Source organism: Triturus cristatus, chromosome 4_1 (genome assembly GCF_964204655.1).
Source record: "Triturus cristatus chromosome 4_1, aTriCri1.1, whole genome shotgun sequence".
NCBI lineage: Eukaryota > Metazoa > Chordata > Amphibia > Caudata > Salamandridae > Triturus > Triturus cristatus.
Genome location: NC_140585.1, coordinates 1,033,550,892 through 1,033,576,233, shown reverse-complemented (window position 1 = coordinate 1,033,576,233; position 25,342 = coordinate 1,033,550,892). Strand labels below are relative to the sequence as shown.

Below are 25,342 nucleotides of genomic sequence, written 5' to 3'. Positions count from 1 at the left end.
TGCAATGCTGGGTGGTCCTCCGTACTACACAGGTCCCAGCAGAAGAAAGTCAGAGGACAGTGTCTAGACGAGGTCACCCCTGCTCTGCAGAACTAAAAGAAACAAAGCCAAAAACGACTCGCAAAGGTGACTTCGGGGGGCCCCCTCAGAAGGGTTAAGTATTTGGAGGCCAGAGAAATATTTAGCAAATTAAAGGACTGTGAAAATTAGGTATCATACCTAAGTCCACCAGAAAAGCTCTGAAGGATAAAAAAATAAATATATTTTGTCACCACAAAAAGTATAGACAAGAGGCATATGCAGGCACACTATTCTTTAATGCTCCTGAAGTACTATTCTCCACCACGCTTGCATGGAAAAGCACCAATGAGTTGACAAGAGCAACTCCAAATGATATTCTAAAATTGATGGTCTGAAAAATTCCAATGTATTGATAAGAACATCTCCAAATCAAATATTAAATTTGATGTCCTGCGAGAGAGAGTCACATAACTAGACAAAAGAGTAAAACAGCTTCAGAGTTGGTACAGCACATCACCAGTGAAGTTGAGGATATAAAACAAGATAGTCTACTGCAATAATGAAATATTCAAAAATGTGTTGGATGGAATGTGTGAATTATTCTCAGCCACTAGAAATGACTTGGAGCAGCATCCCAGTCATTCATTATTTTGCACACCATGCCACCTCAGTTTGGGACCAGCCATTTTCAAACCAGTCTTGCACCTTCTCCAATGGGAACAGTCCAGTCCAAACTGCAAAGCCGGGTCCTCTCTGAAACGGAATACAAGCACCCCAGGACCAGTTTCACTCTTATTAGGGATCAACAGCCAGGTATAGCCTTGATGAATTGATGAAGCACATCTTAGAGGCAGTAATTTAAAATATTGGGTGTCCTGGAGGAGACCGGAAGGGATGAACTGAAGCTGTTAATTATTTCATGCCCCCCGGGTGAAACGTGTGCTATAGTAAATAATATTAACATAGTTAATTAAAACCATTACATGCTAAAATATACAAAAATGTAAAAAAGCAATGTCTCACATGAATAAAATATGCAACTTCTGAGGTCAAAGGGGTGCGACTTCTGTCCGTTGGAACATTTAGCTCAAGTCTTCCAGTATCTTTGCAGCTAAGCTAAAAATTTGACAAAACATATGTTCAAGGTTGTCTTAATCAATTATAGAGCTTCTATCACAACCCTACATGAGCGAATGTTCAATGTGTTAAACGAGTGACTTAGCAAGGCTTTTGTCCTGTTTTGTTAAACAAAAGAAATGCAGACAATTTGAATTAGGGTTTCCTTCGTTTAATAGCATAATATACAGTTCTTACTCATCCTTCCCTGAAACCCCGGTGGAATGAAGTCTAATTTTGGCAAATCAGCAAATTGATACACCATGAATTTTTGTTGTTGAACCTTTGAATAACATGTACCAAGGTATGGTTGCTTGAACACTGTTGTAAAAATTATTGATAATCATCCAGGTGTGAGAGCATTTTGTACAGTAATTTTTATCTTTAGGAGGGAGAGTGAGCATATGCTTTTAAGGATTTGATTTTGAAATTAATTTAAGGCAACTGGGGTGGCTCACAATTTCATTACTTGTAAGTTATCTAAGGTTTTCACAGAGAAAATTCAGGGAGGGGACTTCTTCTTTTGAAACGTATGATTTCTGGTCAGATTAAGTGGTCTATTGAGTCTCCCTTGGATTCCCTAAGTTGAAAACACGTTCTCATAAATGCCCCCTATCTAGCTATTGTTTGTATTAATAGACCAAATTCTACGCAAATTTAGGCCTGGGAGGTAGCGCTGAGAAGACAAACTATCTATCTATATGTGTTACTAGCTTTTCTGTCTTGAAGACCTTCACAGCCATAGACTATGGCAGCAAGCTATTTTGCAACAATGACTTTCAACATGGGCACCAAGTTCAAATCCCACACTTTATTGTAAAGGGCACAAAAAGCTGACAACCGAGCAGAGGCTTTGGATTTAATAAGCTGCTTATGGGGTTGAAAAGTTCTGTGATTGTCAATAAGGATGCCCAAGTATTTATATTCTGCCTCTTTCACAACTTGATGTCCAATTACATACCAGCAGCCTTCCTTCTTAAATTATTTGCCCATGATGATAGTTTTCGTTAGTTGAACTCGTTTGTTTCAGCGTACTCATTAATATTGAAAGTTAGCGCTGTAGCCCAATTCTAGATTTACTGATCAGTGTAGTATCTTCTTTGTACTAAAGGCATGATATAGATTTATATCCAAGCTTTGAGGGATGGGTGTTCACATCTAATTTGGCCGGTAAATCTGTGGTGTACATATTAAGTAACAGTGGCACATTTAGGCTGGCTGTGGTGAGAGTTTTCCGTAATGCCTGAAGAATGTCTTAGTGACAGGGCTGTCCGAGATTCTAGACATCTCCAGTGATATAATTCTGAATGGAATATGCAACTCTAACTGGTTGAGGTTATCAAAACCATCTTCTCTCATAGGCATTACAGCATCCATGCTTTTATCGAGCCTGGAGGATGAGGATCTGAAGGATGCGATACGAGAAGCAGCCCAGCAAATGGGTTAAATTTAACCAGTAGATAAACTGATACACTTCTTACACAAATTATTTCAATTAATATTAAGACAGGTAATACCCTGTAGCACAAGACACTGGGGTAAAGATCAACATCACAAAACAAGAATGTCTCTTGAGCAACATCAAATAGACAAAACTCTAAGGTCGCCTGTTATTGGCAAAAGACACAATAATTAAGTAATAATAGATAGATCAAATGAATAAGATAAATCAAAAAAATCTCCTTAGTGATATCAGAAACAGGGGAAAGGGAATACGTAGTAATGTCTGTTTTTATTACTGTACTAATTCAAAGTATAGTATCACCAGCAATAAAGACCCCACTTACAAGTGACAAATAGATAACATATAGGACATCAAACTATAACAACACAAACTCATTAACAGAACAACCCAACAGGAAGCCTTAATGTTCTTCTTCAAAGTCCATTGTAGCAAGAAACATAAATAATTTTTCCCAAGTTTGGCCCTTTAGGGCCTGATGTAGCCACTCATCAGGACAATCATCAGCCAGAGAAAGAGAGGGCAACTGCCAGGCAAAAATAAAATAAGTTACAGTAGCCTGATCGCCAGGAAGGCTCAGTAAAATACAAATTACCTGTTGAGATATGCAGTTATATGAAGATCATGAGTTCAAATCCCATAAGGACAACTCAGCCTTCTATCCTTCTGAGATTAGTAACCTGAGTATCAATCAATCAGAGACTAGTAACACAAGTTGTTGCGAGTATAGAAATGACAGCTGCGCAGCAAGATGTGCTGTATAAAAACACGCTGTTACTGTTATGCACCAGCTGGATACCACAGCAGGTGTACAGTATATGAAAGTTATATACATAGAATTGTTGTAGTTGTGCTTCAGGCCTCACAGCCCCTACAACATACAAGATTGAGGAGACTATTCCTGAAGATGACGAATAAGACCATTACAAAAATGTAATTGTTTGCAGGGGCAGCAAAAGATGAAGATATTTGCACATCAAGGTAAAGTTGGGCTTTCAAGAACTTGCCATGGAGAGTGAAGTCTATAAGCCAATAGGAAGCTGTTGTGCCTGACATCCATCTTGTGCACTGCATCATCAGGAAATGTTACCCAAGGAATACACACATGTGGACAAAGGGGAGTTACCAAGATTTTTGTTCTGCTGCTATCAGTTGGAGAGTTTTAAAGGCACAAAAATCTACCTAGCAGACTTTCATCCAACACCTCTGGTGTTTTTTTACATCCAGTCAATAAGAAAGTGGAGGGGCACTGGTGCACTCTAGCTCTCTTTTGCCACCACAGGAAACGTTCACAATTACATACAGTGTGTATGTGGCATATATGGCTCAGATGTAAAACCTTCCAGGCACGCTTTCAGATTTTGCAAAAAGTTCAATTGTAACAGAACTCCTGTGAACTATAGAGCTGATGCTGCATTTCATTCATGGCACCTCATGGCACTTGGTGCAATTGAAGGTGAGCACCTGGGCATCTGGGCAATGGGCGGTTGTCAACAAGTTGAACAAACTCATTTTTCAAAATGTTGAAGAATAGAAGATTACACAAATATTGTGCATACAATGAGACTGGCCTTTCCTGTAAAGGTGGATTTCATGTGGTAATCTAGGAGGGAGGTGTCCCCTTTTATGGCTGAGCTCTATTTGCTTAAAGACCACTGTGAGGTTCCAGACAGAAAAAAGGTGGCAATCCTGCAAATGACAGAATACATTGTCTACAGAAGCATGTTCTGGTAGGACAGTCAGTGTTAGCCAGTAATATGCTTGGGATCCAGAGACTCATGAAAGCAACCACAGCAGTCATAGTTTTGATTTACCTTCACTTACAGCCTCATATCTGTCCCATTCTGAAGTCTGAGAGGTTTGAAATCCAGGTTCCTGGCAATGCCCTGCCTGTTGGAGCATTCTGATTCACCAGCAAAGCTGCCACTGCTTCATCCGTACCCTGTTGTCTTGAGATGACTTAGTGAAAGAAACAGTTGCACGCATTTGTTTGTGAAAAGTGATATTTCTAAAAAGTAGAACTTCTTTGAGAAAGTTATTACCCCCAGGTCCCTTATGTCCTCGTCCCATTCATTTACATATTGGAATTAACCATCTCCCGACAGAAAAAAAGAGCAGAGGCATTCTGGGACCCTAATACTGCCCCTCCCACCGGGAGTACATAAGCAGTACTTACCCAGCATCCCGTCTGTTTTTTTTTTCTGTCTATCGACAGAAGTGTGTAGTGGTTGCTGGTGCTGCTCCTGCTGGGCTTGGGTGGCTTTTCTACTTGGAACTCCCCTTCCGGCTGCCTGGCTGTTCGGTCGGGGTGTCTGCTCTCATGCCTCCTGGCCTGCCGGGCTTGCTGGGAGGCTGAGTACTTCATTGCCGGTTCTTGTGTGCCAGCCGGCCCTTTGCGGCTGGGGCGCCGACCTCGGCTCTCTTCCGGGTCATGAGGCACATCTTCCTAGGTCCTGGCCGGGTGGAAGACGTGCTGTGCTGCTTACCTGGTTGTATCCGCCCGGCCCTGGCAGCATTTCTGGTGGTGTGCCTTGGGCTGTGGGAGGGTGGGGTCCTTGTTCCTGTCTGTCTCCAAGCCCCCCTCCCGGGTGAGTTCCGCATAGCTGTGGCAGTTTGTACCTTCTTTGAACATGTTGTCTATGTCCTGCCTTGCCTCCTCTGTACAGGGGTGTGTGTTTGGGGGCCATTAGATTCCTGAGGGAAGAGAATGTGGTGTGACTTGCAGAGATGCCGTCTCGGGAGCAGGGTTCCGGGTTCGGGTCTCGGCATCGGCACACCATCCTGTGCTTCTGGGCCGATCACTTTCTCACCATGCCAATGGGCAGTGCCTGGATGCCTTCAGGGGCGATAAATTGAGCCTTTAACATCTGCTTTCGGCAACATGAAAGTTTCCTGCTCTCGGCCTCGTGTCACCTAGAGTGCTGTTCTCTCTGTCACCTGCCTTAGCATTGGGTGCCGGAGGCTGTGGCTCAATGGCTACGTTCTGTGGCTTTGGTGTGATGGGCCCCTTCGCTGCTGGGATTAGTGTCCCGTCACCGGCTCCCTCTTTCAGATGGTTGTGGTGTTGCCCTCTCACTCTCACGGTTTAGTGTTCATATTCCTGGTGTTTCAGTGTGTCTGTTTCTGCACATGTATGGATATGTAATGCTGTCTTATTTTGCCTGCTGTTGCGTTGTTGGGCTGTGGTGGCTCCTGGGGATGCCGGGGTTTGAACTCAGGACCTCATGCTTCCGCTGCATGCGCTCTGCCTCTGAGCTACGTCCCTGTCGGCGGCCTTCCGGCTTCCCTGTATGCTGGCGCTGTGCTGTTGCTCTTCGCTTGGGCTGTCCTGCTCCGGTGTTGTTGGGGTGCGTGGCTCCTTGCGATGCCATCTGCCAGATTGCCTGCTGTGTGTCCGGGTCCTTCTCCTGCTGCCGGGGTTTGTGCCTGTGGCGGTGGGGCACTCCTTCTGGCTGCTGACTCTGCGTATGCTGGTTTCTTCGGGGTGTGATGGCTGCCTTGCCACTTGACCTGTTTTGGCGCTGGTTTTCCGGGTTGGGGCCTGGTGGCGGCTTTCTCTGCCTTCAGCCGGCTCTGCTTGGGGTGCGTCCTGTTGGGGCTGCTCTGCTCCTCGCTGGGGGCTTGCTGTGGTCTCTGGGCTCCGGCGTCTTCTGCCCTGGTCGGTTGCGCCTTGGTGGGGGCTGTGCTTCTGTGGGTGCGTGTTATGCTTACGCCGCTCTTCTCGGGGGGCGTCCTGTCGGGGCTGCTCTCTTCCTCCGTCTTGGTTTGCATGCTGCCAGCTCTTTCCCTCGCATGCCCGGTTCGGATGCGCCCTTGGTTGGGGCTGTGCTCCTCTGTGCCTGTGGTTGCTCCGGGCTCCGCCCCCCGCCTGGGGTGTGTGGTCTGGGGAGGTGGTCACGATTTTTCCCCTGGTTGCTGGCGGCCCTCGGTCAGGTGGCTTGTGTAGTATGGCTCGCCGCTGCCTCTTCCTCTTGCCCGGCTCTTCTGCGGGTTTTTTTCGGGCCTTGTTGGGGGGGCTTCTCCTCTCAGTTGGGTTCGTTTGCTGCTTCTCTGGGTTGTTGGCATTCGCTCTTCTGTTTGGTGGCCTGCCTTGGGTTGGCGTAGGTTCCTGTCGCCTCTGTGGTGGCTGGTTCCTTTTTTTTTTGCTGGCTCTGTCTATGCTCGCTCCTGGGGTTCCCTGTGTTGCTGGGGTCTCCCTGCCTGCTTGCTTGCGCCTTCTCCTCTACTGCTCCTGTGTCGGGGTTGCCTTTCTCTTCCTCGGCGGCGGCCTGTTGGGGTGCGCCTCTGGTCCCCTCTCCTTTGGGTTCCTCCGTGGCTCCCTGCCCCTGGTAGGTGATAGGTCGCTGTTCCTGCTCCTGGAGCGGCTGCAGGGGGGATCCTGTTGGCTCCCCTGAGTTCCTGTTGGTCCTGCCTGGGTTTTTCTCTGCTTTTCTTGTTGCCCCTCTGCTGCCCTGCTTTTTGGCGTGTCACGGGTGCGGGTGTCGTGGCCTTGCCTCGGGTGTGTTGGGTCCGTCTGTCTGTCCGCCCCTTTTTGGGTGGCCTTCCCTCCGCTACGGGCTGGCTGTTGTGTTGTGTTGTGGCCTCTGCTCTGCTGTGGGTTCTGGGTGTTCGCCTTCGCTTCCTGGCTTCTGCGTGGTTGGTTGGGGTTTGGTGCGTGGGGGCTCCTGGTTCCCCTGTCCCTTGGGCTGCGCCTGGTTCCTCTTGTGGCTTTCTGGTGTCGTGCCTGGGGCTCTCTGCCTCCTCTGCCTGAGCCTGGGTGGCTCGTGCTGCAGTGTGTGCGGCTGTTCTGTTCTCCTGTGCTCCGGCGTGGGGCTTTGGGTGTTTGTCCCGGTGCCTTCTGTGTGCTGGGGTTGCTTCTCGGGTCTGGCTGCTTCTGTTTTTGTTTGCTCCTGCCCTGGCTCTCCCTTTGCTTGCCTTTGGCTTGTTTCCAGTGTTTCCTGTCCGCCTGGCCTGGTTTTCTGTCTGGTGTGGTTGGGCGTCTGCTCTTCCTTTTCTTGGCATCCCCCCCAGGTTGTGTTTCCGGTGGCAGTTCGCTTTTTGGTCCCTGGGGTTCATGCCGCTGCTGTTTGGGCCTGGCTGTCTTTCGCTGCTGCTGTGTCCTTGGTGTGGCGCCTGTTTTCCCTCTTCTGTTCTACTGTTCCCCTGAAGACTCTGCCGGGTGTGGTTGGTTTCTTGGTCCGTCTGTACTCTGGTGCGTTTGGTACCGGGGTGGTTCTGGTCTCCTCTGGTTCCCGTGGTGGGTGCCTGGCTGAGTGTCTGCTGGAGCTTTTCTGTTCCTGCAGGGTTTTGTGTGGCTGATTGGTAGTCTTTTTGGGCTCTGCATCCTTGCCTGGGCTCTCTTTTGTGTCCTGGCGGGGCGCTGTGCGGTTGTGGCCGCGTCCTGGTGGGTCCTTCGGGGCCTTCTCTTGCCGTCGGTTCTCATCCCGGGCTTGTTTCGCCTGTGTTGGGGCCTGTATGGTGTCCTGTGACTCCGCATTTGTCGGCATCCTGCTTGTTCGGGGTGGCCTCGAGCTGTGCCTCCTTGGCTTTGTGGCTGTGCTGTCGTTTTTGGCCTGCTCTGGGGTGTGTTTTGCTGGGCGTTCCTGGTTCTTTCCTGGTGCTGGTGTCCTGGCTCGCTTCTCCCTTGCTTCCCCGGGCTTTGTTCCCGGGGTGTGTCTGTTTGGGTATCATCCCGCCCCTCTCTGGTTGTGGTGCGGTTCTGTGGTGCTCTTGCCCCTGTGGGGTCCTACTTCCTGGCTGCGGGTTGTCTGGGGTTTTCCTGCTGCTTGGCCCTCTGCCTTCTCAGAGGCTTCCGCTTTGGCGGTTTCCTCTGTTTCATTTTCTGGCCTTTTTGTGGTCCGGCGGTGGTGTGCTGGGGGTTTTCTGTTCCTCCCTGCCCTTTGCTTTGGCCTTGGCGCCCGGTGGGCTCCTTCCTGGGTTTGGTTGGGCCTGCGGGTCCTCCTGTGTCGTCGGGTTGCTTGGCTCTGGTCCTGGCTTCCTGGCTCCTTTTGGGCATTTGTTGCCCTGGTTTGTGCTGTTTTCTTGGCTCCTCTCCCGTGTTGCTGGGGTTGAGCCTTGTGGCCTTTTGGTCTGGGTGCTGTGCGACCTGGGGCCGTTTTTTTTCCTGCTGCTCCTGGCCTTGCTGCGTGCTTGGCCTGGGTGTTGGTTGCTGTGCGGTCCTCTGCCGTGTTGGCACCTGTTTTGTCTGCCCCCTGTGGTTCGGTGGGTTCCTCCCTGGTTGTTTCCTGGTTTGGGGGCTGCTGGGTGTTCCCGGTTGCTCCGGCCTTCCTTCTTGCACTGTACTCTCTACCTTTTGGGGTTGGAGGTTTTCTGGGGGTTGTGGTCGGTGGCTCTGCCCCTGCCCTTGTTGGGCTTGTTCGTTGTTGGTTTCCGGTCTTGTTGGCCTCTCCTTGCTGGTCAGCTGTCGGCTGGTACTTTCTGGGGGGCGTCTCTGGCCTCTGGTCTTTGGGTTGGCCTCCTCTTCCCTGCTGTTCTGGGCTTGGTGTCCTTCCTGTTTTGGCTGGTGGCCTTCTTCCCGGTGGAGTTTTTTGGCCTCCTGGGGTTTTCAGTTTTCTGTCCCCTTGCCTGCTTTTCTGTTTGGTTGGGGTCTTGCTCCTGTTCGACCCCTGCTCTGGGCTCTCTGGGGCCGGGCCGTTCCTTTTGGTGAGGTGGGCCGGTTTCTGGCCTCTGCTTTCCTCCTTCCGTGTTGGTCTGGGTGCTTGTGCCTGCGCTCTGTTGGCCTTATTCGGGGCTGTCGCAGTTTGCTCTGTGTCTTTGTGGCTGGTGTGTCCTGTGTGCATTCCCGGTGGTTCTCGGCTGGGCGGCCTTGTGAGGTGGGTTGCTTGTCCGTGTCCTTTGGGTCTTGGTTCCGGTTGCCATGTCTCTGGTTTCTCTGGTTGGCGACCTCCTTGTTGGGGCTCTGGCCTTCTGTTTTTCTGGGTTGTCTCCGGTCCTTGTTTTGGCCCTGCTGTCCTGTTCTGGGTTGCTGGCCAGTTGTTTCCTGTGGTTCCCCTTTTCCTCCTTCTCGGTGCTCCCTTGGGTTGCTGCTTTTGTTGTGGTTTCCTGGGTTGCTTGTGGGTGCGAAAGGCCGGTTTTCTGCATTGGTATTCTCCAATATGTAAATGAATGGGACGAGGACATAAGGGACCTGGGGGTAATGTTCTATTACTTACCGGTAATCTTCATTATTCCAGGTCCCGTTGTCCTCGTCCCATTCGTGCACCCCTCCCTCCCTCCCAGGCAGCCGGCCTTCCTGTCTGGGCTTGGTTGTACAGACGGGGATGCTGGGTAAATACTGCTTATGTACTCCCGGTGGGAGGGGCAGTATTAGGGTCCCAGCATGCCTCTGCTCTTTTTTTCTGTCAGGAGATGGTTATCTCCAATATGTAAATGAATGGAACAAGGACAACGGGACCCTCAGTAATAAAGATTACCGGTAAGTAATAGAACAATCCTGAGGTTTGGGTGCTGAAGATTGTCACCTCCTGTCCTTGAGGTGGATGCCAGCCATTGGCCTTGATTGCAATGCTGGATGGTTCTGAAGTACAATAGTGACAATCACATTAGGAAGCCCACTAATCTTCTCACTGTTGGGAGCCCATGGCCCTATTTCAGGTTTCTAAAGTATTCACCTCAGCTTTTCAAGGTCAAACATATTCGTTGGCATGGACTGGCTATCAAGTATGGTAAACACATTTTGAGTGTTAAACAACCTTATGCAAACATATATTGAAAATATTATTGTGACTGCAAAAATATAGTGGAAATAATATTGAATATAACTACATTTCTTTTCATTGATAATGTGTATTAGTGTTTGTGATGCATTCATATTACTATTTAACATTCTAATGTATTCTATCTAAACATCGTCCCCCACCCTTTCCAAAAATGTGACCAATAAACCAATATTTGTTAGACTAAAGATAGAATAGGATGATAAATAACATCACACACCTCTTCAATGTATACACTTTTACCAATGTTTATTGGATTATAGTTAGACTAGTAATATCACCCCTTTAATTTAAGTGCTTTCCTCAAATTTTGTTGGAGTGGAGAAATTACTGGAACCTCCTACCACTGGTTAATAAACTTCCTTAAACCTTTCTTAGATTGACGTAACAATCGTAATTCTCACCCCAAAATATGCACTTTCACCAATAATTTTGTGGATTTCGAGTTAGAATAGCAAATCTCAAACCTTAATGTATGCACTTAAACACTTTTAGTTGGAGTTGGAGATGGAATAGTAAATCCAATTTATGCAACTTCCTCCAAGACTGTAAGACTGATATTAGAATAGTAAATCCATTCCCTTTATTTCTGCGTGTTTCCAGCGTTTACAGAACTGGAATTAGAATAGTACATTTTACACTTTTCAATTATGCACTTTGTCCAATTTTATTTGGAGCAGAGTTAGAACAGTAACCTCCATCCCTTGCTCCTACATTATGTAAGTCCCCAATGTTTGCTGGATTGGTCTTAGAATAGTAGATCTCACTCTTTTACATAAGAACATTCCTAAATTTTAGTTGGATTGGGGTTAGAAAAGTAAATCTAATCCCTGCATCACTTATGCACTTTCCCAATGTTTGTTAGACCGTAATTTCAATAGTAAATCGGATCCCCTTAAAGTTAATGCATTTTATCAACGTTGGAGTTGGACTAGTGTATGTGACCTCTTCTAATTATGCATTTTCTTTAACGTTTGTCAGATTGTAATTAATGAAGTATATCACAGTAATATATGTTTTGGCACCTTTATTGCACAAATAGAGAGCTGTCACATTGTCAGGGCTACAAGGATTATGTGGCATAAAGGACCAAATTATGCAGGAAAGTTATCTGAATTATGATACAAAAATGCTAGCTATGCAGCACATTCTCTTTCAGTAATATTGTCACCCATTTAAGAAAGATACAACAATTTTGGTAAAATCTATTGTGTTTTGCAAATCATGTGGCAAATACAGTAAATCCAAAATAATGTGGTAAACGCTGCAGCCAAAGAATTGCCTAAATCTTCTGATCCACTCCCTTGCCCATTCTGTTATTAAAAATGTATTCAGGAAAGGTACACAAAGCCTAAACATTCTAATTTCAATCAGTGCACATTGTTAACAGCTCTATGAACAAAACAGATTTATCAAGCTAACTGTCACAAAATAAATACGTAAAAATTGCAAAATGATTAACATGTGTAATATGGTCCAATACTGCAATATCAAGGTTCTGGTGACATTTACAAGACAGTTGGACTTTGGCCTCTTGGTTTAAGATGTCACCAGAACTCCTAAAAATGTATATTTATTATCAATTATATTTGCATATTGTTGGTGATTTAATTAGATGTAAAGATATACAGTTTAATTTAGGTAGGTTAATAAAATATAATAACTATGTATATGTATTTTTTGAATATGTATTAACAAGTATTATTTTATTTATATAGTAACCTAAGATACACATTTGTGAAAAGTACATATTAATAATTATTTGTTTCAAATACTTATTTTTCAAAATGTAATACATGTTTATAATTTGTAGATACTGTTTGTAATTCCACACAAACTGATTATTTTCTAGTTTTGCTTGGAAAAAGTTATGATATATTACACATTTTTAAATTACTGACACTATATTTAATTTTAGATTGTATTACTTAAGACTCATTTATTTGACATGATATTTTCAATATTTTTGTATACTGTATTTTGGTATTGGAAAGTTTGGTTAAGTCTATAGCTGTTTTTATAATAGTATATTTTTGTAGTTGATATATTTCAAGTGGATATTCTCTTACTGTATGTTAGGCTGACAATATATTTGCATGCATGTTTTTGATATTTATATAGGTATTTGAAATCAACATTTTAGATAGCAATATTTAAAAATTGATACCTTATTACCACAATAGTTTTGTGGTAGATATTGTGACATACAACCAGATATTAAAGTTGTTAATCAATTGCCTATCACGTCTGAGGTGCCAGACATTAGCAACATTGGCTCAGGTGATCCGTCCATTGTCAGAGATGCATATTTTCTCACTGACAGTGTCTTATGCCCATGCACGGACAAGGCTGGGTAAGTCATCAAGGACTTTCACTTCGTCAACATTCTATTCCCTGACATTCAGTGCAATGAAATCAATTGTGCAGTATTTTGATCATCCCTTGTTGGACCTGTTATCTTTTTCAGAGAATACTCATGTGTGCTTCATTTCAATTTAATCAGAGGTCAGGTTGTTTTTGTGTTTACAACCTCTTGTTTCCGTACTCTTCGGAGTTCCTATATGCATTCCAACCTCTTTTTCTTTCCTTAAGGATGTTATGGGAAATTTTGTGTGAAGCATTGGTGCTGATATAGCTCCTTTCTGGAAAAAGAGGCCTTAGCTTCTTGACATTGGTCTTGTTGGTGATGCCTCCCTTTCAGATAATTACATCTCCTCTCACACCACTGATCCTGTTGGCACAGAGTCTCTACCATTTTCACCTTATATCCTGGCTCTTGACTGGCTAGGATTGCAGAAGTAGGATGTTCGAGGGAAGTTGCTCTATTGATGCAGGATTGCCAGTGCGAAGCTATGCTAGGCAGGTATACAAAAGATGTGAAACATTTAGAAATGTTAAGTGTCCCGACTTGGTTACTCGCAAGCTCTTGTGATCCTTTTCCCATACTTAAGGAGTGGGTCCCTAAAGGAGGACGTGTCATTTTTATTCTGGCACAATGGGAAACAAATAGAGACTTTCAGCAGTCTTTTTATCTAGTTGAGCTGCCTAGTTACTAGGTTCCTCCATATCTTCCATAATTCGAGGCCAATGGTGCACTATCCACTCCCTTCTTGAGACCTGCCATATGCATGAAGAGACCAGCAAGTGTTCTATTTAGAGACCCTTGTATCTACTTCTTCAGCCTCGCCTCTGCAGAAATTGAGTTTTTGGTGTCCATTACATTGTCCCACACGCTCAGAGCACTGCTGTCTTAAATTCTCTAACCCATACCTATTTTTGTAAATAATGTAATTTTCTGCTGATGGCCAGGTTTTACCTCAAGGCCTTTACTCTGGTACTTCTATTTTGCTGTCTGGATCCCTTCACATATTAGTGCCCTTTTAAATTAGAATGACAGTAATTCAGGAAACAAAATCCATGTTTGCTACAAAAAGAGCAGCAGGCAAATTGCAGAAACATTCTAAAATGACCATGAGAAGGTGGGTTTGACTTGCAGTTACTCAGACATGTGATGTGATGGGGTGGACCTTTCCATCGGCAATAGAGACACACCCACCATGGGCATGGCTGAGGCACAATATATTTCAATTCATAAGATTGGTTTGCTCTTTATCATGGAGTGGATGTTTACATCTCTCACTCTTTATCACTGGGCGCAGGAATACTACTAGCTGTTCACTTGTTATTAATTAAAACATGAGTCTGCACAGCATTTATGTCTCAAGCATTTTCTTGGGGGTATAATTAGAAGAGACATTCTCATGTCTGTATCAACTGTGATGAGGACGACAGACTAAGTGGCAATGACCTGATTACTTACAAGTAAACTACATCACTGTGAGTGCCAGTCTCTTTATCGTAGTCCAGGAAAATACCCAGCCTGTAACCCAGCCTTCCTTATATGATCTCCTATGCCAAATGTCAGATAAAGCTTGGTATGCCAGGTCACAAACGAGTTCGAATAGAGTCGCCCAGCCTTGTTTGAAGGAAATGCACTGAAAACGATTAAACAGGGCCTTGGAGTACATGGGGTGAAGTGATGGGTTCATGTCACTTTCCACCAAGGCACCTAGTTTTTACATATCATAGTTATCAGGTGTGTTGATTCAAATGTCTCTATTAAAATGGCCCAAAACTACAACTCCCAGAATGCACTGATACGTAAAAGCAAAGTCCCAGGAGCGGAAAAGTGGTTTATCGGTGGCATTGAGCCGTCTGTTTCCCCTGCATCACAGACAGTGATGAGTTACGGAATTTTGAGACGAAATGAGTACAAATTCATCTAAAAATCAAGCCAGTATTTTTCTTGATATTGGGTGTACTGTCAAGAAAAGACATGTGTTTTGAAGACACGTTTATTACCACTGTATATCATGAGTATGTATGCCTTTGTTTTTTAATGTCAAACAACTAGTTTCTGCAACGGTGAACATTGCCTCTATTTTGACTCTTCCCTGAAAGAACTCTAAATTATTTTCTTTGGGAAAGATGTATATTTAACGAGATTAATCTGCCATTCTCTTTATAGATACCTCAAATCAGCTATGCATCAACGGCGCCGGAGCTCAGTGACAACACCAGGTATGACTTTTTCTCCCGGGTGGTCCCACCCGATTCGTACCAAGCCCAGGCCATGGTGGACATCGTGACCGCGCTCGGATGGAATTACGTGTCAACGCTGGCGTCGGAGGGAAACTACGGCGAGAGCGGAGTGGAAGCCTTCACGCAGATCTCCAGGGAAACAGGTAAGAGCGCGTGTATTCGCTTTTCGGGTTGACATATTACAAGTGTCGGGGCCTCAAGAAACTCTTTGTGGCCTGTGTGGAATAATTAGAAGTGCGCGAAAGAGTGACCTAGATTGTCGTGTCTTGGGAGATATTATGAATATTTATGGCTGTCCGGCCGTCTCCTCAAGGTGACAATTCGTTTGACGTTCCAGTAACAGTGGGACATTAAACCTGGTGAATCTTACGTCTTTTTATGTGGGATTTCTATCCTAAATCTCCTGAAAGTTAGAACATAGCTGCCAATGTTTCAGATTGCTTATGCGTGACATTGTCATAATTTCAATATAATTATGAGTGACATTCAACGACTATGAGTGACACTTTGTACTGAGCAAAAATCAAGCAATCCTAGACATTCACAAGCACTTACCAACATTAAAGTGCAACAGTGAGAGTTCCTGGCACTCAGTTCCTGCCACCCCCTCCTCCAGTGCACACATTGAAGTCCACTCTGCCGGTGAGAGAGCTCAAAGGCCTTCAGAGAGCCTGTGACGTCACAACGCTTCCCTCTGTGCCTTTGGAGCACCAGTCTGCAGCTCCCCCCCCCCCCCCCCCCCCCCCCACCAGCAGCACCACACAGAGCACTTCGACACTGGCACACCGGTGTCCGAAAATCAAAGGGAAGGATTGGTATCAGAAAAGCATGAGAACAGGAGGCATAGAAGCACCTGGAAAAGAGGCACATTTTATTTTGTGCTGAGAGTCTGCCCGAACCACAGCAAGACTTCAAAGAAAAGATGTCACTGCCGTGTTTACATTTTAATTGAGCTGGACACTTTTGAAGAAAGTCACTGTAAACAGAGACCTTTACGTGTCTTCGTTTATGCCTGCAAAACTGCTCGACCTTTCTGTTGAATTGAAAGGAAAACATGTCCCTGTGCTTACTGTTGACGTGCTACAAGCAAGCCTGAAACTCCTGTTCCTCCCCCTCCCCCTCAATGATTGCTGTTCAACAAAATTGACAGCTGTGCACTGAGCCTGACTTCCAGGTGAGGCAATAGGTGGGTGCACGTGACGTCACATGATCAGGCCACGCTGTGCTCGGTATCAGATTAGAGCTTGTAGCTGGCACCTTTAAAATGACTGGCAGTAGTAGACAGACTTATTTTCATGAGGCGCGTGCCATTAGATAAAGCACATAGAGTCTCTGTGCTGCTATATGCTCCTCCTGCTTTTACCTGGTATCGTCCATCGAGCCTCTCAGCCGGCTGCTGCAGGCATCAAGCAGGTGGTGTGGTAGGGGTGCTCATGCATGACTATGCATTTTAGTCCTGTGATGTGGACCACCACACTACGATGCATTAGTATAACCCCTGATGCGTGGTACTTGGCAGGGCTGTTAGGACGAGTGCTTTAAATGGGAATATAGAAGTACAGGCACTCGCTAGTTAGGGTCCCTTTAAGCTCCTGCAAAGTGCAGATACTCTCACATTATTGCAGCAGTGTTAAGAAGTTCGGGTACTCGCCATTTAAAATCAAAGAAGTGCAGGTTCTTAGTACCGGACAGTACCTGCCCATTTAAAGCACTGGTTAGAGCAATTATTATAGCGTACAGTCAGACATTGTGTTGGGTCTAGATTGTAAAGTCCAGATTGGATTGTTGGGAAATGATGTGGGTATTGGAATGTTGGTTTTTGAAGTGAGCTAATGGTAGATGCTGGCACTGGTAGGGTGACAGGACAACAGCATCTGCCTTATTCAAACCTGATGTTACGTTGAAAGGGGTGGCTAAAGGAAGCAGATGTCTGACGTCGTCTGCTGAAAGGAAACCTCATAGAAAATTGGGAGATTACTTATGTAATTAAAACATTCTATTAAGTGTGTGAAGAAATCTATTGTGTAATCTGTTTTCCTTACCTGGATACGTATTGGGTATTAAGGCATTTTCTTTCATGTAATTTTTGATGCATAAGTTATAATATGTTCTCAGTGTATATTCGTTTGACGTTGTGTTAATATGTTGAATCTCTGGTATTTTTTTTTGGTTTGTTGTGTGAAGGTAAAGATTTGTTGGGTCTAGGTTATAGATTCCAGATTAGATTGTTGGGGGATGATGCAAGTGTTGGAATGTTTGTTTTTGAAGTGAGCTAATGACAGATGCTGTTGTTCCTTCACCCTCCCGGTTTAGTTATACCAGTACGAGCGTGGAAATCTCATAAAATTGTTCTAAGTAGCTCCACATTAAACTTACTAAGTGAACCTCCACTTGCCGCACTTTTTCAGGCTGTTGAGTCTTTGGCACCGTATTAGAATGGAGCATAACCCAAACCCATCTCTAAAATAAACATTGTCTTCAGCATTTGATGTTCAGTCAATAATGCGAGATTCGATGAAGCTTTAAAAGTTTATTTTCTCTTTAACAGATTAGTCTCTATTTTTGTCTTTTTATTTTGGCTAGCCAAATAAATCGATTTACAGAAATATATATAACATTTGGTTAGAACAAGCATACAAAATAACTGCGTGTTCCATAAAGGAATTAGTCGATATCTTAACCTTAAGGACCTAACCTATTCTAGCAAGAACCCACAAAGAGTTATTTTTGGAAAAGAGCAAGTAAACTTAGGAGCAAAAGACTAATAAGTATGAATAGGTCGAATTTCCAATAAAGAGTAGTTCTGAAAACTCAGCCCAGTTCCCTAACAGCTGCAGTAGCAACCGTTAAAACAGGTTAAAGAATTTAAGCACAGCAGTATCTATGATCAGCATGAAAGTTGAAAGACTCCTTCCAAAGCGAAAGGAAAACAAGGAAATCAGCTAGCAGTGGTTTATGACAATTTGGGCTAGCACAACAAAGTGCTAAGTAACATGGCTGGTTAGGGTTGCATAGAATGCCTACACTCCTTAGGCAGGAACACATACTATTTAGAAAGCACAAAACATGTTGTCAACTATGAATGTTAAATCATTTCAAAACAATAGTAAAGGCTCTTCCGATGGTCTGTCGTCTTATTCCTCGATTTCCGGTTCGTCATCTTGTTCCTCGATTCCCACGGTAAATGGCCATTTTGACATGAAGTTATTTGAATGTGGCTACAGCGTATTATTCTGTGTACCATTGTGTAACAATGAGCTGCTCTATGAAATGAAACATTAATATGTGGCATGTCCTGGTTAGATCATGGAATTTAAACCTATAGCGAGTATTACTTCAATTATTATACTTGTTCATTAGAAGCATGTGGCAGAGGTACCTATCTAAAATATAGTAAAGTCATATGGTGTGAGGAAAGAAAGAAATACATTTTGCGGCAAACAGCATATTTCACGAAGATGTAAAGTTCTACAGTTCAGTTATAACATTAAATCATCATTCACAACAAGCCATTTATTTTCTTAAAGGGATAGGAAAGACTCAAGAAAATATTAAGGACTAACAGTGAAAGAACAATAAAAATGGGAGCTTTCTGTAGAAATAAGCAGTATTTTCACTTTTTGCACATTTAATTAAAGCACATTTTCTAACCGCTATTTTGATATGCATTTTCTATGTTAATTTGAAAGCACATTTCTATATTATCATGAGGGTAAATTGAAATAAAATGTTTCAATTTCCACACCTTGCTGAATAAAGTATAGTGTTTGAAACTTACACTTGTGTCCAGAGCGTCTTTGCACATTACTATGACATCAAAGACTTTTGGCAGGACAGTGTTAGCTTTCAGAATTGTTCTGTGGTTGCGAGACTCTGTACATTTTGTGCAGGTGACCTGTTGGTAGTGTAAAGGAATGTGCATCTATCTATATGGTGAATGGTCAAAACTAGTAGGTTAAAAGGTTGCAGGATGAGGCTAGCTGCTGGCCCAAATTTTTTAGGTATCTTTGTTCAGAAAATGTGTTAATTAAACTGCAGCTGTTTATGTGTTATACAGCTGGTGGGTACATGAGGTCTTACTTCCGTCTATTTAGGCATTCTTTGACGTAAGATCAGAGTTCTGTCTTCATGTCATCTGGTGTTGGAAAAGTGTGTTATGGGTGTTAAGGCACAACAGTGTTCGATGGCATGTGTTACTTGATAGTGTTGTTATGATTTATAATGTACCCCTATATAGGCCTGGGTAGTCACCTAACCTCACACCTACATTTACAGTGCCATTGTACTACATAACAGCTTTGTGCTGACCTGTCACCTAGTTAGGTGCTGCATAAATGTCGTGTGGTTTTCTCAGAAAACTAGCCTCATTTATTATGCACGAGGATACTCAGAATCTCAGCAGGACTATGTATAAGGGCCATCCTTTTCGTCATCCTCGGCCGACATGACACAGCAAGGTAGAACCCCGAGGGTACCTTTTGGGCATATAAGCACCATTTCTTTGATGGGGCAGGCAGAGGAGAAAGACTTCCATGCTGACATGCTGACACGAGATGCTGAGGTTCCTGCATGCAGACACTACAGCACCCAGTGGTCTGACATCCCTTGCAGGGTGCCCATCTCGAGACCAAGACGGGGCCCTTCACTCTCCCACATCAGGTAATGGGGTTGGCTCTATTCTAGGGATTCTTGGCTATCCTTCTACATACATGCTAGGTACACTTAGGTACATCTAGTTAGGGTTAGCATTGTAGGAGTACGCATTAGTACTGTCATGTATTCATTTGCCAGCAGATATACATTGTTTGAGCATTATGGCAGAATTCTACCATCTATTTACTCTGTTGGTGCTTATACCAGTATACATCGGTTTCTGTCATACGGTAATTGCAGCACACTTATTTTACACTAGAATGACGCTGTTTCAATAAATGCTTATTGGAAACATACCCATAGTTTCTTTTATGTATGTCTCTGAGTCAAAGTGAGCATGCGTGATTGAGCGAAAAGTACTGTACTGTTTCCACGATCCCTTAGGGGACAAGGTTGTCATGATTGATAGTTGTCAGAAATGATCCGCTCCTTGGTAAGAGTTCATAGTTGGACTGTGAGCTAGCTGGTATATAGGCGAACATACCCGGTGGGGGTGTCTTGAATCAGTCTGGACACCGATCCCACAGTTTATGCTGTCTAAATGCGCAGATCCTATATAGAGTTGTAGGAACTACACGACAGTGTGTTGTATACTTAAAGACCTTCTTTATTTGTGGCTCGTGCTATGAATACATTCTAAAATATTTCCATTATATTGTACTACTGTCTTTCATATAATGTGCCAAAGTAGCTGCTGGTTAATTATTTCACAATTTATTTGTGTTGTAAATCTCCAGCATGTTGCCTTGGGGCTGCCTAGCAGCGCATGTAAATCATTGTTTGGGGACTCATGGGAGATCTCAGTTTGAAGGAAGTGGAAATTAAAATAGGCAAGTAAAAACTGTGTTTCATCAGCTGTTTAGATAATGAGTTGTGGAGTCCTGCGAGCTGCTGTTTGGGGGTGGTGCTGTCTCTTCATGTAGAAGAAGGGAGTTTTAGTACAACGTGATTGCTTCCTTGAGCATATATGGCTTCAGTGCTTTATTGAAAGCTAGCTAGTTGGGTTTTCCAGCTAGTGTTCTCTGATAGTGTTGCACATGTGCTTCATGGGATCTTATCTATCAGAAGTGAGTGATAGCTTTGCTGTGGCTGATTTTATGATGCAACTCGGTGAGTGGAGGAGAGCAGGTATTGTGGACGCTTTTCTCTAAAAACTACGCATACCTTGTGCACTCTTTTCTGTTTGATTTTCTTTTTTTTGTTTCACCCACAGACAGCTAATTTCAATGGCATGATTTTATGGTCTGATTGCTTTAAGTCCTACGCTCTTGAACGCCTATATGTCTCTTCTGGTTGGCATTGTCAGAGTGTGGGAATTTGGTATTAATTTGTATGCAGATGAAACCCAGTTAACGTTTTCCATTGATGAGAACTGTGAAGAAACAAGAGTTAATCTCTTGAGATGTCTCACGAAGTAGTGGGCTGGTTGTACTCTCACTGTCTAACGTTCAATGGAGGGAAATCTGAGATCCTCTTATTTGAGAAGGGTAATAGTATTTGGAATAACTCTTGGTGGTCAGTTTCTTTGGGCATTGTCCTGAAGTCTAAAAAAGGAGTTAAGAGCTTGGGCTTTCTGACTGCTAATTCTTTTTCTATGAAAGATCAGGTCAATGCTGTATGGGGAAGTTGTTTTGGCTTCCTGTGTTTATTGTGCAGCATTTATAATTAGATCCAAACTTACTGGTGTAAAACTATAATACAGGCACTCATCTTTTCGATTTGATAATGGTAACGCTTTTTATGTAGGGAAGGCCGACTACCTTTTCACTCACCTGCACTCAGCTGCATGCCTGATCTGTGAACTTCCTGCTAGGACCTCTGCATCGGCCAGTCTGAACTCACTCCATTGGCTGCCCATGCCAAGAAAGCTTTTTCAAATTGCTCTGCCACATGCATTGGGCAGTCTACTCTACTGGTCCTGTGGCTTTAATGAATAGAATATCTTTCTATGAACCCACTAGGGCACTTTGGTCATCTAACCAGGCCATCATCTTTCGGAGCCACATGATTTGGTCTTGCATGGGGGGATGCTCCTTCACTTATTTGGTGGCCACCGACTGGAATGCTCTTTCCCTATAAATTGCACCTAACCTCTGACCTAACTGCATTTCTGCTTTTCCTTTATTAAAAGCTGCTCCTTTTGATGGCATTGGGCCTTTGCTCTGATTATGTCCTTCTTTTCTTAGTCAGAGCTCTGTCTTACGCGTGGATATCCCTTGAGATATGAGTGTGCATGCTATAAATATTATAAATAAATAAATACATTCAGATAGAGTCACGATTACACAACTGATTTGGTATCTCTGGCACTTGTGGATTTTTTCACTCAGTACCCCTTTGTACATGACCGAATTAGGACAGTGCCATGCTCCTGTGAAGTTTAAAAATTGAGTTATGTATACAGAGCTTAATTTGTGAATAAAAAAACAAAACAAAGGGCCTGAGCCTAAAGTATTTTACAGATGCCCTCTGCAGTTGGGACCACCCACAGCCCCTGCTGCTACTGTCGACATATTGGACTATTCCAGGTCAACTCAAACTGTAGGGTTCGCCTAGATGTCCTAGCCATAAAAAAAATTAAGAATGATATTAATCAGTATTTTCTCCACTGATGTGCTCTTGTAAAAATATAGACACCCACAGCACCCCCATGTGGTAAACTCTGAAAGTACCGATCCCGGAAAAATAGGCACAAAGTCAGCTCTGCATATCTGTAAGCAGTGTAGGAATAGACAGACGTTTCTCAGCATTAAGTGATGGCTGTTGGTGTGTTTTGTGGCCGCTGTTGTTATTAGGTGAGCGAAGGATACCTTCCATAATGCCTACTCGCCCAGAAGCCTTTGGTCATCACCTAGTAATAATAGCACCAAAATACTGCACAAAGTCCCAAAAAACACCAAAGTGTCCTTTCCACAGAGTATGAGGAGCACTCCATGAGGCAAAATTCTGTTTAGCCGAAGCACTAATAATCATGGCGTGGTTCTTGTGAACCAGGCACCATGGATTTAGAATTTAGCATGGGAAAAAGAGTTGCCATTAATTCCAGAGACCAGTGAAAGAAGAGCATTTTCTTTCTATTGATTGGGATTTCGCTTGTATACTTCTTCAGCATGGATAGTTCTCCTCTACCCATTTATGTAAGTGCCTCAGGTAGTTTCTAATATTGAGATGCTCTTCCGAATTCTTTCCCACGCAAGAAAATGAGTTATCATATCACTAGGTCCATATACACATTACTTAAACACAGGGAATTTCTCTGCATAATCTTTGCTTCTGCTCTGCGGTGACTTCATTAAACCAGACTCAATTCCAAAACACATACAAATTGCACTGAATGCATTCATTTGTCGAACTGTTGCAGGAGCTATTTTTATGTTTACAGAGTTTTTTTTAAATTAATAATGGCATATAATCCAAGTTATCGAATAAAAAAAGGATGCATTCGTGCAAGGTACAACAAATTCAATGCAGAAGAGATAATCAAATGTAACTTATTCTGAAGTTATAAGTTTAAAATATAGCTGGTACCTGAGGGCAGACATTTAAAAACATAGAGGCCTATTTTTCTCTGTGCAGAATCAGTGCGACGAGCGTACAGAAGTGCGCGCTTGCATTTCCCGATAACATGATTATAAGGTCAGTGAGCAGGCTGCAATTCTCTTGCTGACAGAAAAGTAAAGCTTGGAAGATTCTCCAGTGAATGGGCTTGCCTGTGACTGGACATCCTCGTCCTCACAGCATGTTAGGCAATGGCAATATCTTCAAAAACATACAGGTAGAAAATAGGGCAACAAGAAAAAAGAATTTCAATTTGCAGGGAGAGAGATGCCCTTTGCGGCCATCTAAAGCAGTCACCTGAATGTCCTCAGACATACAAGGTCAGGAAGAGGAGACACACTTCATAGTGACAAACAGAGAGGCTCCTATATACCAAAGCTCTAATGTTTCAGGGAACCACTGCAAATGCAATGGCAAGGGAAATAGCATTCAATCAATATTTATTCTGCTTTGTTGTGTTCTGTTGTACCCTACACTTGTACACAGCAGCCTACTATCAGTGTTAAATAGTTAACACTACTTGATAGCACATTTCTGCGACTTTATCAGCAAATATGTGCTGTGTGCTTGCACATGTGAATAACTTCTGCTATGTACTATACCATAGCATTATAACCTGCTGCTGAGGGCTAAACCAGTTGTTACAGGCTGTGAGACAAGCTATGGGACCGAGCCACAGGCAGGGGCTGAAAACGATGAACAGGGCGTTTAACAACTGGCGTAGCCGAAGGGCTATTCTTGCCCCGGAGCCAATTTATCCCCCAATATTCGAATGAAAATTATGTTCACCTATTGAGACCAGACAAAATTCATCCTACTCTGACAGCACTTTGCCTGCGTTTTCCCATTTGTTGCACGTTTTTTTTAACCATATAAACTGAATTTGTAATCTACAAGTCATTCAGAGAATACAGCCCTGCCATCTTCAAAACTTCTTAAAATATAACCTATATTTTTACGTTAGGCATTTCAAAATAGCCGAAATTGTAACATATATTTCAGACTAATGACTGTTATAGTGTTGTCGGTTCCATTTGAAAATATAGTTTTAAATAAAAAAAACCTTTACAATGGAGAAAATGGAAAAAGAAATACTGTACAAAAATATGCACCGATATTAATATTGAATTGTTACATATTCTCCTAACAAAAGAATCTCACTTCCTCCTGAATGTTGAGTCAAATTGGTTCCAACTCCTTTTCTAGTATATTAGAAAGTACATTATTGATTTGACGTAACTGCAGTTACCTTTTTGTAGTGAGGTATTTTTGTTAGATCTATATTTTGCAATGTACATCTTTATTACTCCAGTTTATATTTCTCCAGTCTATATTTTCAAATGCTTCAATTTTCTCCTATGTGCTTTCAATTTTATAATACATTCCCTATTACACTTTGTGAAGACAATACCGAGTGGACTACTTATTAGCTTGGGCATATAAAATGTATTTGTATGCTGTACTGAACTGTTTCTTTTAGTTGTGGATGAGCTTTGAAGCAATGAAATACTTAGATATTATCAAAAGAATAGACACAGATAGTATCACATAGTTGATATAGATTTATTAGAAACTGGTGGCAAACTTTACCAGATACAAACTGCCCATTGCTGAGTTAAAAAAATGACTGAGCAGCTCATCCCAATTACCAGATTATGTGCCCCTTTGCTGCAACAAAAGCAGCAACACAAATATTATAGCCTTTCAGGGCATTATTAGTGAGGTGCAATTTGGGTCCCTGTGCTATAAACAGCTTGTATCCAAGTATAGGCATAGTCTTCACTTGGAGATATTCACTAAAAAGATTCGAATCAGAATATGGCAAGTGCAACTGTAACTTTATGAGAGAGCTCTTCATTATTTGTTTGAGTTTATCTTTTTACATTTTATGTTAGCATTTGCTTCCTGATCTTGTCAGATTAGTCAGAAAAATGGAATTTGCAATGAAACGTTTTCTCATTGAGTACATCAGAAATTGCTTTGGTAATGAGAGGATGCTTAAAGGAATGCCATTTTTTATACAATGATTAAGCCTTCGTACTATTAATTCATTGATCTTTTTTAACTGTATCCATTGGCTGTAAAGTCCAAGAATCTAGCTAAAATTGTCACCACTTTGAGCATCATAACAAAGATTTCTAGGCATGCAAGCATCTCTGAGGCAAGGAACCAGAACCTCTTCAGTCCTTAAAGTCATGGAAGCAGTGGGTGCCGA

The 25,342-nt window shown here is 43.3% G+C and overlaps 1 protein-coding gene across 3 annotated transcripts in view; it reads left to right on the top strand.

Annotated features, from left to right (window-relative positions):
• LOC146856006 (metabotropic glutamate receptor 8) overlaps positions 1 to 25,342 on the top strand; it is a 2,429,629-nt gene that overhangs the window by 717,212 nt on the left and 1,687,075 nt on the right. For all 3 annotated transcript variants that reach the window (XM_085653966.1, XM_085653965.1, XM_085653967.1), the window contains exon 3: positions 14,843 to 15,059. In XM_085653966.1, coding sequence (XP_085510092.1) covers positions 14,843 to 15,059 — 217 coding nt within the window. The remainder of the gene's footprint in view (positions 1 to 14,842; positions 15,060 to 25,342) is intronic.